Raw genomic sequence first — 13,843 nt, forward strand, 5'->3', positions numbered from 1 at the left:
GAGACCACAGGGGGCGCCGGGGAGCACAGTCAGATTTGACTTTGCTCTCGCTCTTTTCTCGTTGGCATTTATTTCAGGAGGGGAGCTGCACTGCTTCTTTCATTTTATTTAGGGCTACAGTGAGAGAGTGAGACGTCAAAAGACGAAAGGGGGTTGAGGGAAGAGAGTCTGGTTTGAGGCGAAGCGACGCGACGGTGTTGTCTGGTTGTAGCACAAAGGGAATGAGGTTTTGTTTGCTTCCTATTTAGGGATCAGAATAGTTTTCTTCAAGTGAGATGTTTATTTGGGCTGTAAAAAAATAACCGCTAGTTCAACGGAGCGGATGCGCCGTTTTCAGTCCCGCCACGCCGCTCAAGGTAAATTCCTCAGAGCATATCAATCTTCTGGTTAACGTGTTACTCCAACATTCCTGGTACTCTAGTGACATTGACTGTTTTCCAGAAGTTGTTTTTGAATTTGCGTAACAAAAAGTTTGTGTAGCTGTAAACCAGTTAAAATGTAGGCTAGTGTAAGTAGCTAGCACTGTTTCTAATAACATGCATCCCAAGTCAGATCACTGCACGGGTTTCTGAAAAATAAGAGCTGTTTCCTTTCAATAGAAGCCCATTAATACGTCAAGTCAGCTCGCTAGGAAAGAATCAGACACCAATTGTAGATAAAAAAAAAAAAAAAAAAGAAATCCCTGATTCAGTCATTCCAAACCGAGAAAGTAGAGCTGGGGTAAGCTGAGAAAAATGTACCAAGCGGGCTTTGCCTTTGGTGCACCTAAAGCGAACTATAATTTTCACATTGTCAGTGTTTTTTTTTTAAACTTTCAAAACATGCATTAACTAAAAGTTACCTTCCACACAGTAATTTGTGTAGGACAGCTAGAAGTGCAATCAGTGACACGACTCATTTCTAACGTGCAGGAATCCAACGTGACAGATTTTTTAGGTTTTGTGGTGGGTGTGTAGTCGTGACAGGCGAGTATAAAAATAGATTACATCTGGGTGCAAGAGTGTCTGCTGAACGCTTTCCTCTGTGTGTCTACCTACTGTTGTAGTACAGGATATATATGAGTCATCACGAAATGTGTCACGGTGTTATCCTTCATAATATCAGTTGATTAATGCCCACTCGGAGACCCGTCAGAAGTCAGAAAAGGGCACAGAGGTCGAAGAGGTCACCTCACAGTCGAGAGGTCTTTGTGTTTATCAAGATCTATCTGTAGTTATTAGGTGTCTACTTTTATTAGGTGTTTCATGTTTCTGAATGCATTCAGAATATCAACATTTCTCAATATCATGATGTATATCGCTAAATATAATATTTTTATTCTTTACTTTTGCTAGACTACAGTTGAAATGGAACCCAGAGAGACAATGGAAATATTTTTATTGTAACGTTTTAAACATTATGCATGGAGGGGAAAAAAAGAAAAAGAAAAGATAGTCAAACATCCGCACGACTGATGGTCAGTGTGGCATTTTCTGCAGAGAATGTATTCTGTTATGACATTGTGCTCTAGTTTGGTAATGTAAAATCAAAACAGGAATTTCAACGTGTGTCTTGTGAATAACTGTCCCATTTCGAAAAGTCTCATGCGATCGAGCGACTGAGTATCAGCTGTAAAGTCTTTTTTTTAATTTTATTGTGTGCTTCATGTTTGTGTAGTATCATGTTAAAATGTTTTATATATCGTGGAAAGTTTGTACATGCTGTAATTTCAAATAGAATTCTACAGATATATTGTAAATTATTTAAGTCATTATAGAGTCATTGATAGCAATTTCTTAAACTTACACCTTAACTGAGCAAATCTGCCGCTTTGCGTTTTTCATATTTTCACTTTTTTGCATGAAGCAATCGGTTCTATCTCTACATTTTATTGTAAACTATCAAGGTCCATTAGGTTTATGCATTTCTACACTTATTTTCTGCATATTGTTCTTATGAGCATGGGTGTATGTCAACTGCAAATGTTTTTACAGTGTGAGACGAATCTCAAAATTTATTTATTTTTCAAACGTTGAACAACCCCATGCAGATTTAAAATGAATCCACATAAATGTACAAGTCTAGAAGGCTTACAAAGTGTGTTACAAGGACATTTTTGTCTTCCCTGCTTCGATCTACTGTTGTTGCCTTTATGTTCTATTGTGAAACGAGTTCTTTGCTGTTGTAAAACCCCGAAACCTTTGTTCAGATGAAGGTGACTCTGTTCTAAGTGAAAAATGGCCATTCAAATAAAGCTACTATGCCGAATAAGTGACTAAGTGAAGTGTAATTTTAGAAATGGTTCCTGGAATTGACGACTTGTAACCATTTAGTTAGTTGCGTGATTCAAAAGGTCATATTGTGATTGAATTCAGTCAACAAATGTCAAGTGCTTCAAACCTAAAGTAGAGTTGCAGCAAACGTAAACGTAGCCGCATTCTGTTAATGATCTGTGCAGAGGATTATCCTGGAAGCATCCCGTTTCCAGGGTGATGTAGATGGAAGTGGGTGGGCAGCGGCACCCAGAGTGACTGTGCTTCGTTGCTCAGCGTGTGCCATTTGCAGCCAGGTGTTGCTCATAAAGAGGAAACGGCGTGTTCTGCGTCAGTCTCATTACATTTAAAGGTCAATTTGTGTTTTTTTAAAACATATTTATGATCTTATGTTTAAAGATATGGTCATATTAAGGCTGCTTCACACTCGAGACTGGAATAATTGAGCATCGTGGTAGATACCTGCATGCTGCCCAGTGCAACAGCCATGTTGTTCTTGTGGCTGGATGAGTGGATGGGCATTAAGGGCTTTCAGTGCTTTGATTGCTCCTTACTGTAAAACGAGGGAAGGGAAAAGCACAATTCATCCACTCTCGTGCACGTGATGTGAAAATGATTAAAAACGGCATCTTATCTTTGCAGCAAATTAATGTTCTCAAATTCCATTTCCAAGTAGATGTCTGGCTCTCTGTGGAGACGGGAAAGAAAATGCACTAATGTATGTCTGTGGATTTTATTGAAGAGAAAAGAAAATGCAAATGCAAAATGCTTCTGTTGTGCTTATCTGTGCCCTTCTCTGTCATGCAAACACAAGCAAGCACACAGATGAGGAGGATTTAGAGATGTAGGAGGTAGAGATGGATGATGGCATTCAGACAGTATAAAGAGAGGCAGTAACAAAATGTAGTTTCAGGAAAGTTTCGGGTGTGAGTAGGAGGAGGAGGAGTATTCTCACCACTCCTGTGTCTAGCGATGAGGATAAATGACCCAGGCTGACCATTTGTCCAATAGAAGCTGCAATAATATTTAATATTACAGTGATTATTTTACTTAACCAGGAAAGTTAATTGAGAATTAATTCTCTCTTTCCAATAATGACCTGTACCTAAGTTGTATGTTTTTGGTAGTGGGAGGAAGCCGGAGAACCCACGCAGACACGGGGAGAACATGCAAACTCCTCACAGAAAGGCCGCAAGTCAGATTGGAACCTGCGCCCTTCTTGCTGTGAGGCAACGGTGCTATCCGCCCTGCTGCCCAAGACAGCATGGAGACATAAAACAGCTCCATAAAATAAGAGAAACTGTCAGCCCTCGTACCAAATTGAACAACAGGAGTCAAAGATACTCCAGATGGTCACTCAGGAAACATAGAACACGGACATGGAAGCAGAAAACGACCCACGGGTGCAGCCAGAGAGAGCGAAAGACTGAGGCAGAGGGACACAGAGAAAGAGAGTAGAGGTTATGCTGACATCCCATCATTCTCTTTGAAAAGGCCATCAGTCAGAAATGACCGCTGCTATGACCTCGTCCATCATATCACCACCCTGTGTTGATATGATGGACAAGCATGCATGATTCACTTCTTTATATTGAAATGTACATCCCATCTAATCACAGCAGAATTTGCTCAAATATAATCACTGTGAAACATCTGTCTATCTATCTATCTATCTATCTATCTTTACACAACGTGTTGCCTTTCGGGCAGCAGAGCTACAGTAACTTCCAGAATGGTTGAAAAGGCAGTAAACAAACACACATGTGGTCGCGTTACCTTCAAAGGTAGGAGGGAAGTCCTGCAACATTGTCTACTCTACAGCAACATGAGAGCAGGAGCAGTTGGGAATAGGTTGGGGGGTGCAACAAGCCAGCTGGAGGTTGATGCTTGCAGGCACAGGCAGAGCAGGCTGGCAGGTCGCTGAGCGCATTGTTACCAACAGCCTGATTTAGCGCTGGCAATGACAAAAGACATAACTGGGTACTCAAAGTGATTTTGGAGGTTGTAAAAGGCAGTGCTCCATTTATACCCCTACATGTGTTGAATAGGTTGGTGGGTGGTGCAAAGATCCAACCAATACAGTGGAAGTGACGTCATTCAAATCTGTATAATCAATGCCAAGGAGGAGGGAATTACCGTTTTCCTCTAAAAGAAGAAACCTGCCACCAGATGGAGAGGTGTGGGGGAGTGGGGGGGGGGGGGGGGCAGACTAATGCAGTCACCGTGGAGTCGTGAGTCTATTGTGTGATTCTATTTCTGGACATGTCGAGGTGACCAGTGGACAAAGGGGTACCAAAGACCAAGCTTATATCACAGCCGTTAAATTGGGGGGGTGGGGGGGGGTGTGTGTGTGTGTGTGTGTGAAATGATAGGCTGCACTGTTTACTAGAAACCTCACCACGATTATGATGCCGGGGGAGAAAGGGAGGATCATGGGAGGGGAGGGGACTGAATGCGATAGGAATGGCAGAAAACACTCTTGCTAATGCCAGCAATAGGCTTGAGCAATAATTAATACATTTTTAAGGTAGGATGGGAATGCATTATCCATTTACCTCAAGCAGGCATGTTGTAGATTTCAAAGCAGGATTTAAATATAATTCCTCACCTTGATGTCCAGACTGTTGACGTGGCGTACAAGGAGGCTTTTGAAATAAAGGCCACGCTTTGTGAATCAAGTCGGGGACGTCACTGTTATGTGCAGTATGTATTTTAAGCACTGGGTTGTCGGGACATGAATATCATTGCTGAACTTTTTGAAATGATGTTGACTCGAGAGAGATTAAAGGTCTATCTGTCTGTGCCTCGCAGACTTTTTCTCAGGCAGACTAATGTTCCATTGCAGATGACAATGTCAAAGTCGTCCTTCAAACATGTAGAGACCCCACAGAAACGGCACTGGTGGAGGCTTTTGGTCTGGCTGCCTCCTGAGGAACAGTCACTGAGTCATTTAGGAACACCGAAAGCTAACGCTCGACCACATTTAGATTGTGCAGAATGGTTTTTTTTAAATTTATTACGATGCAAGCTGATATTCTGCTCGATTTGCTTTTTCTTTTCTCTCAAGATTTCTTGCTATTTTCTGTAATTTATACAGTAATGCAGATATTAAGACACATTATCAAACATGAAGCTACCAGTGCCAGCTGCCCATCTAAAATGAATACAAATATGGGAATACTATACGTACTATAATTATATGGCGGAAAATCAGTGTGACTCCAAGACATCTCACTGCTGACATTGTCATGAACCTAATCATCATCAGTATACTCTGCTCCTCTCAACACATGGATAAATCATTAACATTGATCTGCAATACATGTAGTCTAATCCTTGTCCAAATCATGAAGCCCAGATGCTGTTTTAATCCTCTAAGCATTTAGGGCTCCTACTCACTACTGTATCCTTGAATGTGCTCAGCCTTGATTCTCCTTTCATCCATGTAGACGGAGTCATTCTGAAGTCTTTATTGCCCTCCAGTGCTTGCTAGAGTACATCACATCTTATACTAAAATGGTATCTGTTCCCTTTTTCTGTATCTGTAAAAGCTTTCATCTGCTGAAAAATCCCTCCTTCAACAGATTAAAGATGGAAAAAATAATAATTTAGACAAATTTGGAAGGGTTATTGTCAAAGCTTTAAAAGTCATGCAACGTTAAAGATGTAAGACTACATTGTAGAACATTTGTGATTGAGATTTTAATTTTAACGTTTTCTTTATAGGGCTCTGTGAATGTACCAAAGATGGGATACGCAGTTCTTTCTGGTTTTTGGAAGAGTCTCAGCTTTGAGGCCGACCCAGAAGAGAAGCACTGCATGTGCTCAGTGGTTTGGAATGAAGTACACAAATGCTCTGATGCAAGAAAGAAGTAGATTTATTTTTATTTTTTTACAGTATACATTAAAAGAAACACTGCTTATTGTGTGATGTATGTGCTTAATGATAAATAGTCAGGAGAAGCACACATGGAGGTTCTCACTTCAACAGGAATCTTTGCTTTTGGTTTCGCAATGATCCTTCAGATGTTTTTTGGCAGAGTCCTCCCTGTCTTGCACAAACACACACACGCGCGCACACACACACACACAAATTCCCTGGAATTTCAGGAGAAGTGTTTTGCTCTTATGAGAGCAGACCGTGGTAAAATCTGAGTAAGCAGCGTCAGAGCTTGTTGAGGCCTCTTTGCTGCTCTTCAGTCACCATGAAGGCAAGTAGATTTTAATTATATGATATAGTCTGAGCTCTAATGATTAATATAGTATTTAATGTGTGCCATGATCTTTCTGTCTTTCCCATGTTCTCTCTTTACCTCCACCAAGGAGGTTATCTTTTCCATGTCGTTGGTCTGTCTGTCTGTCTGTCTGTTAGCAAGATAACTCAAAACCTTCTGGATGGATCCTGTTGAAATGTTGAGAAAATGTTTGGAATCTTACCAGGAACAAATTTTAGTTAACATTGGAGTCAATGGAGCTTCAAAATTTATTCCTCAATATCCTGGTTGATTATTGACCGATGTTTATGGAATTTGAGACAGTCATGTAGGGTGGGGACCTCTATCTTAATCCGGATTGTGGATACTGTCACAATCTGGATTTTTCCATTCATTTATAAGGGAGGTTTAAAAAAAACCCCCAAAAACATATATTGGAAAATATGCATTCAATTCACACACCAAAAATCACAGTCATAAAGGGGTCTGATGTGAACTGACATGCAAAATGTCTTCTGGCTCTGATCCAGAATGAGGTCAGGAAAAAATATGAAATCTTAACATTAAAACTCCATTTATGAGGGTTGCTATGGTGACTTTTGTTGCAGGTTGATTTCTGCCCTGCACAGCTGCAGAGGCATGTTGAACTGAACGAGACGCACCTGTTACACATCTCACCCAATCAGCTCCTGCCTCTTTGGGCCTGTCTCTCTGGACAGTTCTCTGCCAGAATGGCCTCTGTTTCATGAGTATTTTCAGGCTCTCCCGTTCCATGTGTCGTCCCATATTCCCATGTTCTATCTTTAATACCTGAGTAAATAGACCCAGTTGAAATCAGGTTAAATTTTCTTTCAATAATATTAATCGCATCCAAAAAGAAGGTTCTGTTTTTGCTGGCCTTTATCAAGACACTGTGGAATTAGTAGTGGGCAAACAGATTTGTTGTATCATCAAAAGCTACAGATCTAGATCCAGAAGAAGCCGCCATTACTGAAAGTGTGAATAACTTCTAAACTTGTAATACCAATGTGAATCCATTTGCTAAATGTTTGTTTCATGGTTAAGGAATCTAAAAATATATATAAAATAAATGTAAGATCATTATTTTTGGTGTAAATCACAATTAAAGGGAGACTGGGGTGCTCGGCGGAGGTCTGCGCTCTCCAAGTGCTTTTCAAGTTTTAATTTTTAATTTTATCTTTTTTCAGAACATCGTTCAACTCCTTATATCCATTTTACCTTGGTTGCAGTTACTGTTCATGGGGAAAGGGTAAATATAGATCTAGTTTTAATAAACTGTTGCATCATTTTCTATATATATGACTCAATTAAGCAGTGACCTCTTGGCTTCACTTTTATATTAAATTTATATTGCTCTGATATCAACTTAACTTCCAAGGTTTTGCCAGCAGAGAGTCGACTGCCAGTGGGGGTCATATGGGGCGTGGTCAGAGTGCGATGGCTGCACAAAATTACAGGTTAGATGAAAATATGCAAATTTTCCAGCAAAATTGCTTCAGATATGATCTATTTTAAATTGAACAGTTTCTTCTGTCATTGCGGTATGGCACAGACAAGGAGCAGAGTCATGGCTGTTCATCCTCACTTTGGAGGGAACGCCTGCGATGGAGAGCGAACTGAGACCAGGCCATGCGAAACATCAAAAGGCTGCCCTTTAGAGGATGGATGTGGAGACCGGTTTCGCTGTCGGTCAGGTTAGAAGTAAAACTTAAGTTTGACATACACATTGTCATGAATAATAATAATATTAAAAAAATCTTTAACGCAACTGTCTTTTTGGCCTTCAGGGAAATGTGTTAGCCGATCTTTGTTGTGCAACGGAGACCTTGACTGTGAAGAGGATGGTCTGGATGAAAAATGTGGCATTCAAAAATATATTGTCTGCACAGCTTCAGCTCTGCCACCAAACATTGAACTGCTAGGATTTGGGCAAGCAACAAAACTTGACATACACAACAACAATACCAACAATGGTTCCTGACATATAAGCTAACTATTGGCCTTCACTGAGAAAACACATTTCCCCTGTTCTAGCATCTCTGCTTTGGCTTCCTATTAGACCACAGATTGAATATAAAATAACTTATATAAATTAAAAGACCTTTCTCTCTCTCTCTCTCCCTCCCTCCCCCAAACCGGTCAAGACAGATGGCCGCCCACTATGAGTCTTAGGTTCTATTCAAGGTTTCTGCCTGTTAAAGGGAAGATTTTCCTTGCCTCGGTCGCCAAAGTGCTTGCTCTTGTGGGACAAGTGGGGTTCTGTCTTTCCCTGCAGGTCTTTCCCCGCTACACCTGTAAAGTACCTTGCGATAACTTTCTGTTATGATCTGGCCGTATAGAAATAAAAATGAATTGAATACACCTACTGATGTTTGTGCACTTATACAAGCAGGTATTGTGTGACTAAAAGTTTGATACTTCTGCCCTTTAATAGGTTTGATGTGGTGTCAGGGAAACTGAGGGCCAGTGTCATCAACACAAAGAGTTTTGGGGGCCAGTGTCGAACCATACTTAGCGGTGTTAACTTTAAACCCTACAGACTCCCGCTCAGTACTATCCAGTACAGCTTCATGGTTGGTCAATCCTTCAAAGACTCAGCATCTCAGCTGGACTCATTTTTGTCCAATGTGTGGATATGAAACAACATTAAACCTTCAAACTGTCACAACCATGCTATATTTAGGTGAAGGCTCAGAACGACTTCAGTGATGAGATCTTCACCAGTAAGTGGCACTATGCAAAGGACATTGTCACGCGAGAGAGAGTGTTTGGAACCACAACAGGATATCGAAACTATGACTATCATGATTCATATGACACAAGTCAGGTGAGCTGGATGACACACTTTTATCACTGTAACGCATATCTTATTTGGAAACAATAATCATAAAAGTAATTTTTCTTAAATGTAATTTAGGGAAAATAATTCTTTTTTCCTCCCATTTCTTCCAGATTCAGAATGTTGTGATTTTAAAGAGTGAAATAGAGGTAGCTCAATTCCAGAGCAACTCTCCTCAGTACATCCCAATATCGGAAGAATTTTGGAAAGCACTGGTCAAACTCCCATCAGTCTATGACTTCGCTGCCTACAGGAAGGTTTTGGAAAGGTTTGGGACACACTACCTGGCTGAAGGAAGCCTCGGAGGCTCCCTCAAGATCGTCGTCAAGATCGATGCAAAGACTGAAAAGCAACTCTGTGAGCATTCATTTGCCAGCAGCCACTGAGCGGCAGAAACACATATGCATACTTTTGTTTTCTTTTATGCAATGAATAGGAAATAAAACGATAATTTAGTTTCTGATGTATTTCGAAAAAGCACATCACACGGTAATTAATGCAGCTATAGTTATTTTCATAAACCTACGAGGAACATCAGTGTGATAAATTTGCCATTGCATTTATAAAATATTCCCTCAATCCTGCTGTTAACTTACCTTTGTTTGTTTTTCTTTTTTCTTCCGATGGGTTTCTAAGTCAGTGAACGCTCTCATGCTCATGAATGTGAAAGGGTTCAACGCTGGATTCTTTTTTTCCCCATTACCCGTGAGGTTTGCAGCAGTAGTCACGGACAAAGTTCATCATCTCGGGGTACAGTTTGTCCTAACATGTCAGCAGCACTCACTCGGTGTTAAAACAATCTGAATTGTCTTAAATCTATCTTGTGATCCATCATCTCATCTTTAAAAAAAAAAAAAGTCAGTTCTACAGGTACCACTTTGACAAGAGTGGATGTGAAGGGAGGAGCCATTTCAAACATGGCAAATCTGAAGGCCATGGCGCCAGGTGATGCGGGAAAGAACTGGGAATCCTACTCAAACTGGGCTGACTCTATTCGGTTGTTTCCACAGGTCACAAAGCAAAAGGTTAAGGAATGCATGATAAACACTTTTAACTTTAAATATTGGATTCACTCTTTATAAATTTTAGTTTATTTTATGTTTTATTGTATCAATGCTTCTTTTGGCAGCTGCGACCGCTGTCTGAGCTGGTGAAGGAGGTTCAGTGTGCCGGGGTGAAGAAGCTGTACCTTCGCAGGGCCATAGAGCAGTACCTCTCTGAGGCTGACTCCTGCCACTGCCGGCCTTGCACCAACAACGGCATGTCTTTCATGGATGGAGACGAATGTAAATGTATCTGTAAACCTGGCACGTTTGGGCTGGCTTGTGAGCACGGAGCTGATCTGGAGGATCAGCAAGGTGGGTGTCACATGTTATTTGGTCTTGGTGAAGATGGGTCGATCTTAAGAAGAATAACTTGAGATGAGAAGGTCTTTACCACCTTCCTGTCTGTAGCCCACAAAGCTATCAGTGGCAGACATTTAACCTGGCTTAGCATTTAGATTGGAAACGGATAGATTGTTTAGGCTTTGCAAATGTTAAGTGTGAAAATCATTTGAGACCCTGGAAAGTTATTCCAATTCAGTAAACCAGAAAACCACTGTTAATTAAGACTAGACTTTTTGGACATTTATTCTTATCTTAACATAAATATGGGGAAACAGTAAAGTAAAATCTTATATAAAATCTACATTCGAGCATCTCTAAAGCTGTTCTTACGTTACATATCATACATATTTCAATATGGCTAATAGGATATTATAACCCTTTAATGGCTACACATAGACGTTCCTCCCTTTCTCCATCTTTCTCCCTTTTTTGCTGCTGCTGATCAAGGAGGGATCCATGGTAGCTGGTCCTGCTGGTCTGCCTGGTCACAGTGCTCTGGGGTTCGAAGGTCCAGAAGTCGTACCTGCTCTAATCCCACTCCTCAGAATCGGGGTAAAGACTGCATCGGGGACTCTACTGAGACATCTGACTGTGAAGACCAAAATCTGGAGTACTTAAAGTCAGTATGGACTTTGTAACCATTTTCTGACTGTTGATTGTTTTAGATTCTCAATACGGGCAAAGCTTTGCGGTGCTGACAATGTGCATCATCCCATTTTTGACTATGTTGATACAGAACCATGGAACCTCAGTGTTTCAATGAAATGGTCCAAGCAAGTTCGAGATGTGGAACCCCACCGGCTCTAATCAATGGTTACATCCTGGTAAAGATGAAGTCAAACTTCAATTTAAAGTGCAATATTTGGAGGGGGCGGCGGGGGGACATTGGAGTAATTTAATATCTATAGAATTACACTGACAAGTTTTCTGGTTATTTTGTTAATGCTCTGAAAACTAGTTTCATTTACTTGAGTCAGCCCGACACACCTAGATCTAATATGGAGCAATCTTGTGATGTGGTTAATCTAATAAGGTGATATTTCTGTAAATATAAATATGTTCCACTCATGATTTATATTTACATTCAGACCTATCTACGAAGCTGCCTTGCACACTATCTTTCTATAAAAAGGTCAAAACTAAAGGAAGGAACTTATTCATCCTTTTTGTTTTTGCTCCTGTGTGCTCCACAGGATCCGGAGGACACTTACCTGGTCGGGAGCAGAGTCCAGTACAGCTGCACTGGCGGTTTCCATCTTATTGGGCTGAACAACCTAGAATGCACTGCCGATCAGACTTGGTCTGGCAGGCCTGGGTTGTGTACGGGTCAGAATCACTATCCCTTGTCTAACATTTACAGGCACATGACAGTGAAATGCAGTGTTCCCTTGTTTAACACTGACTTTTTCTCCAGTCTTAAGCTGCAAACTTGAGTCCCTTGCTGAAGATGTCATAGCATCTCCTTTACATCGGGCCTATGGCGTAGGGGAGGCAGTCGAATTGTCCTGTCCAGCGGGGAGACAGCTCCTTGGTGAAGCAACAATTATATGTGATCCCAGTCTTCATTTTTCACCAGACCCAGCAGACATCAAATGCAGCCCAGGTGAATTGCACTTAAAGATTTACATAAATATGGGCGGGTGGGTTGCACTGTCACCACGCAGCAAGAAGGTACTGGGTTTGAATCCCATCTGTGCTGAGTTTGTATGTTCTCCCCGTGTCCACGTGGGTTTGCCAGGCTGGTTTCTCTTCATATATTCTAATTCCTCACTGTTCACTGTATGCTATTTTTTGTTTGAAGGTACTGCATTAGAAATATGTAATAATCAATTGTATATATATATATCCTACAGTCCAAATGCCCCAACAACACGCCGATCACTTGGTGCAATGTGAACCATGGGAGAAGCCTTCCAGAGGACAATGTGTTTGCAAAATGCCTTTTGAGTGCGGGTACGTTTATACTGGGAACCATCTTACTGGTCCAGTGACGGTATACATGTTGGCCCGAGTGTCTCGTTCATGCGGCGGCAGTGTTTGGTGATGATTTTTCTTTTCTTTTTTCTTGTCACCAGTTCATCTTTAGATGTATGCGCCACTTTTGCTGGGAGAAGAACATCAATTCTTGTGAATGTGTGCAAAATGCATGCCCTTAAGTGCATGGGGAGGATTCACACGATAGCTGAGGACAGCTCCTGCACATGGCCAGGGCGCAACACAACAGAATGCACTAAATGTCACATGTGGGAGACCTGCAATGGTTAGAACAACCAAAGTTACACAGTATCAATTATGACAGATGGTACTTTCAATTTGTAGTGTTTTCATTTGCCTCAACATCATTTCCTCAGATCAAACCAATGAATGTCGCTGTAAAGATTCTGCGGATTGTTCAAACCCAGGAATCAGTGTGTGTGTTCGTGTCGGGGACGACGCAACCACGGCAGTCCGGACCATGAGCGAATGCGAAGCGGGACTACGGAGATGTAAAGGGGAAACGGTGTCCGTTGTCAGCATCCTTCCTTGCACTTCCTGAGAATTCCGGAGGAGGACTTCACCATTATAACCCTTTCTTGTCATTTCTTGACCCATTCATCTTTTATAACAGTTCTTTTCATTTCCCACTAAATTTGTTTTGTATCAATGGTTTTATGTTATTACTATAATTCACAGTAAGTGAACAGTATCATGCATGTATCATTTCATTATGTAAAACAACATTAAGCCAATAAATAAATAGCAAATGCCCCAAGCCCAGATAAATGCAGAGACTTGCGTCGGGTATGGTATCCGGCTTAAGATTTTGCGTATTTATTTTTTTATGGAAGCGCAGCCCTTTGCCAAGCAGCTCATTCCCCTCATACCGGTAATTAAATTTACACTGTCCACATGGTGAAGTGGACACTAGAACGCCAAAATAGTCTAAATTGTTCTTGGTATCTTTATACACCAACCATGTGAATCGGCGTTTTTGAATTTTTGAATCTGTAAATTGAGTTTACAATGTTAAAATTACATATATTTTTTTACTTTAATTCAGTGAAGAGATCGAGATCACCACCGTACATGATTGCGTCAAATCCCATAAACATTGGCCAATAATCGACTGAGATATTGAGGAACACATTT

The 13,843-nt window shown here is 41.0% G+C and overlaps 1 protein-coding gene across 1 annotated transcript; it reads left to right on the forward strand.

Annotated features, from left to right (window-relative positions):
• The first annotated feature begins 6,457 nt into the window (after positions 1-6,457).
• On the forward strand, positions 6,458-13,461 carry LOC137914474 (complement component C7-like). The gene is made up of 18 exons (XM_068758011.1): positions 6,458-6,463; positions 7,675-7,736; positions 7,866-7,944; positions 8,040-8,181; positions 8,275-8,416; positions 8,922-9,060; positions 9,171-9,314; positions 9,440-9,683; positions 9,963-10,076; positions 10,197-10,351; positions 10,456-10,684; positions 11,162-11,333; positions 11,451-11,538; positions 11,908-12,040; positions 12,129-12,317; positions 12,568-12,667; positions 12,790-12,974; positions 13,066-13,461. The coding sequence occupies exons 1-18, from the start codon at positions 6,458-6,460 to the stop codon at positions 13,248-13,250; spliced, it is 2,508 nt and encodes an 835-aa protein (XP_068614112.1). The 3' UTR covers positions 13,251-13,461.
• The last annotated feature ends 382 nt before the right edge of the window (positions 13,462-13,843 follow it).

The sequence above is a fragment of the Brachionichthys hirsutus genome, unplaced genomic scaffold (assembly GCF_040956055.1).
Source record: "Brachionichthys hirsutus isolate HB-005 unplaced genomic scaffold, CSIRO-AGI_Bhir_v1 contig_694, whole genome shotgun sequence".
Classification (NCBI taxonomy): Eukaryota; Metazoa; Chordata; class Actinopteri; order Lophiiformes; family Brachionichthyidae; genus Brachionichthys; species Brachionichthys hirsutus.

Bases quoted from the DNA above. Each gene is read 5' to 3' on its own strand.
- LOC137914474 (XM_068758011.1), top strand. The intron at 9,684-9,962 runs GTGAGCATTCAT...TGGGTTTCTAAG, and splicing joins AAAGACTGAAAAGCAACTCT to TCAGTGAACGCTCTCATGCT. The intron at 12,041-12,128 runs GTCAGAATCACT...CTTTTTCTCCAG, and splicing joins CAGGCCTGGGTTGTGTACGG to TCTTAAGCTGCAAACTTGAG.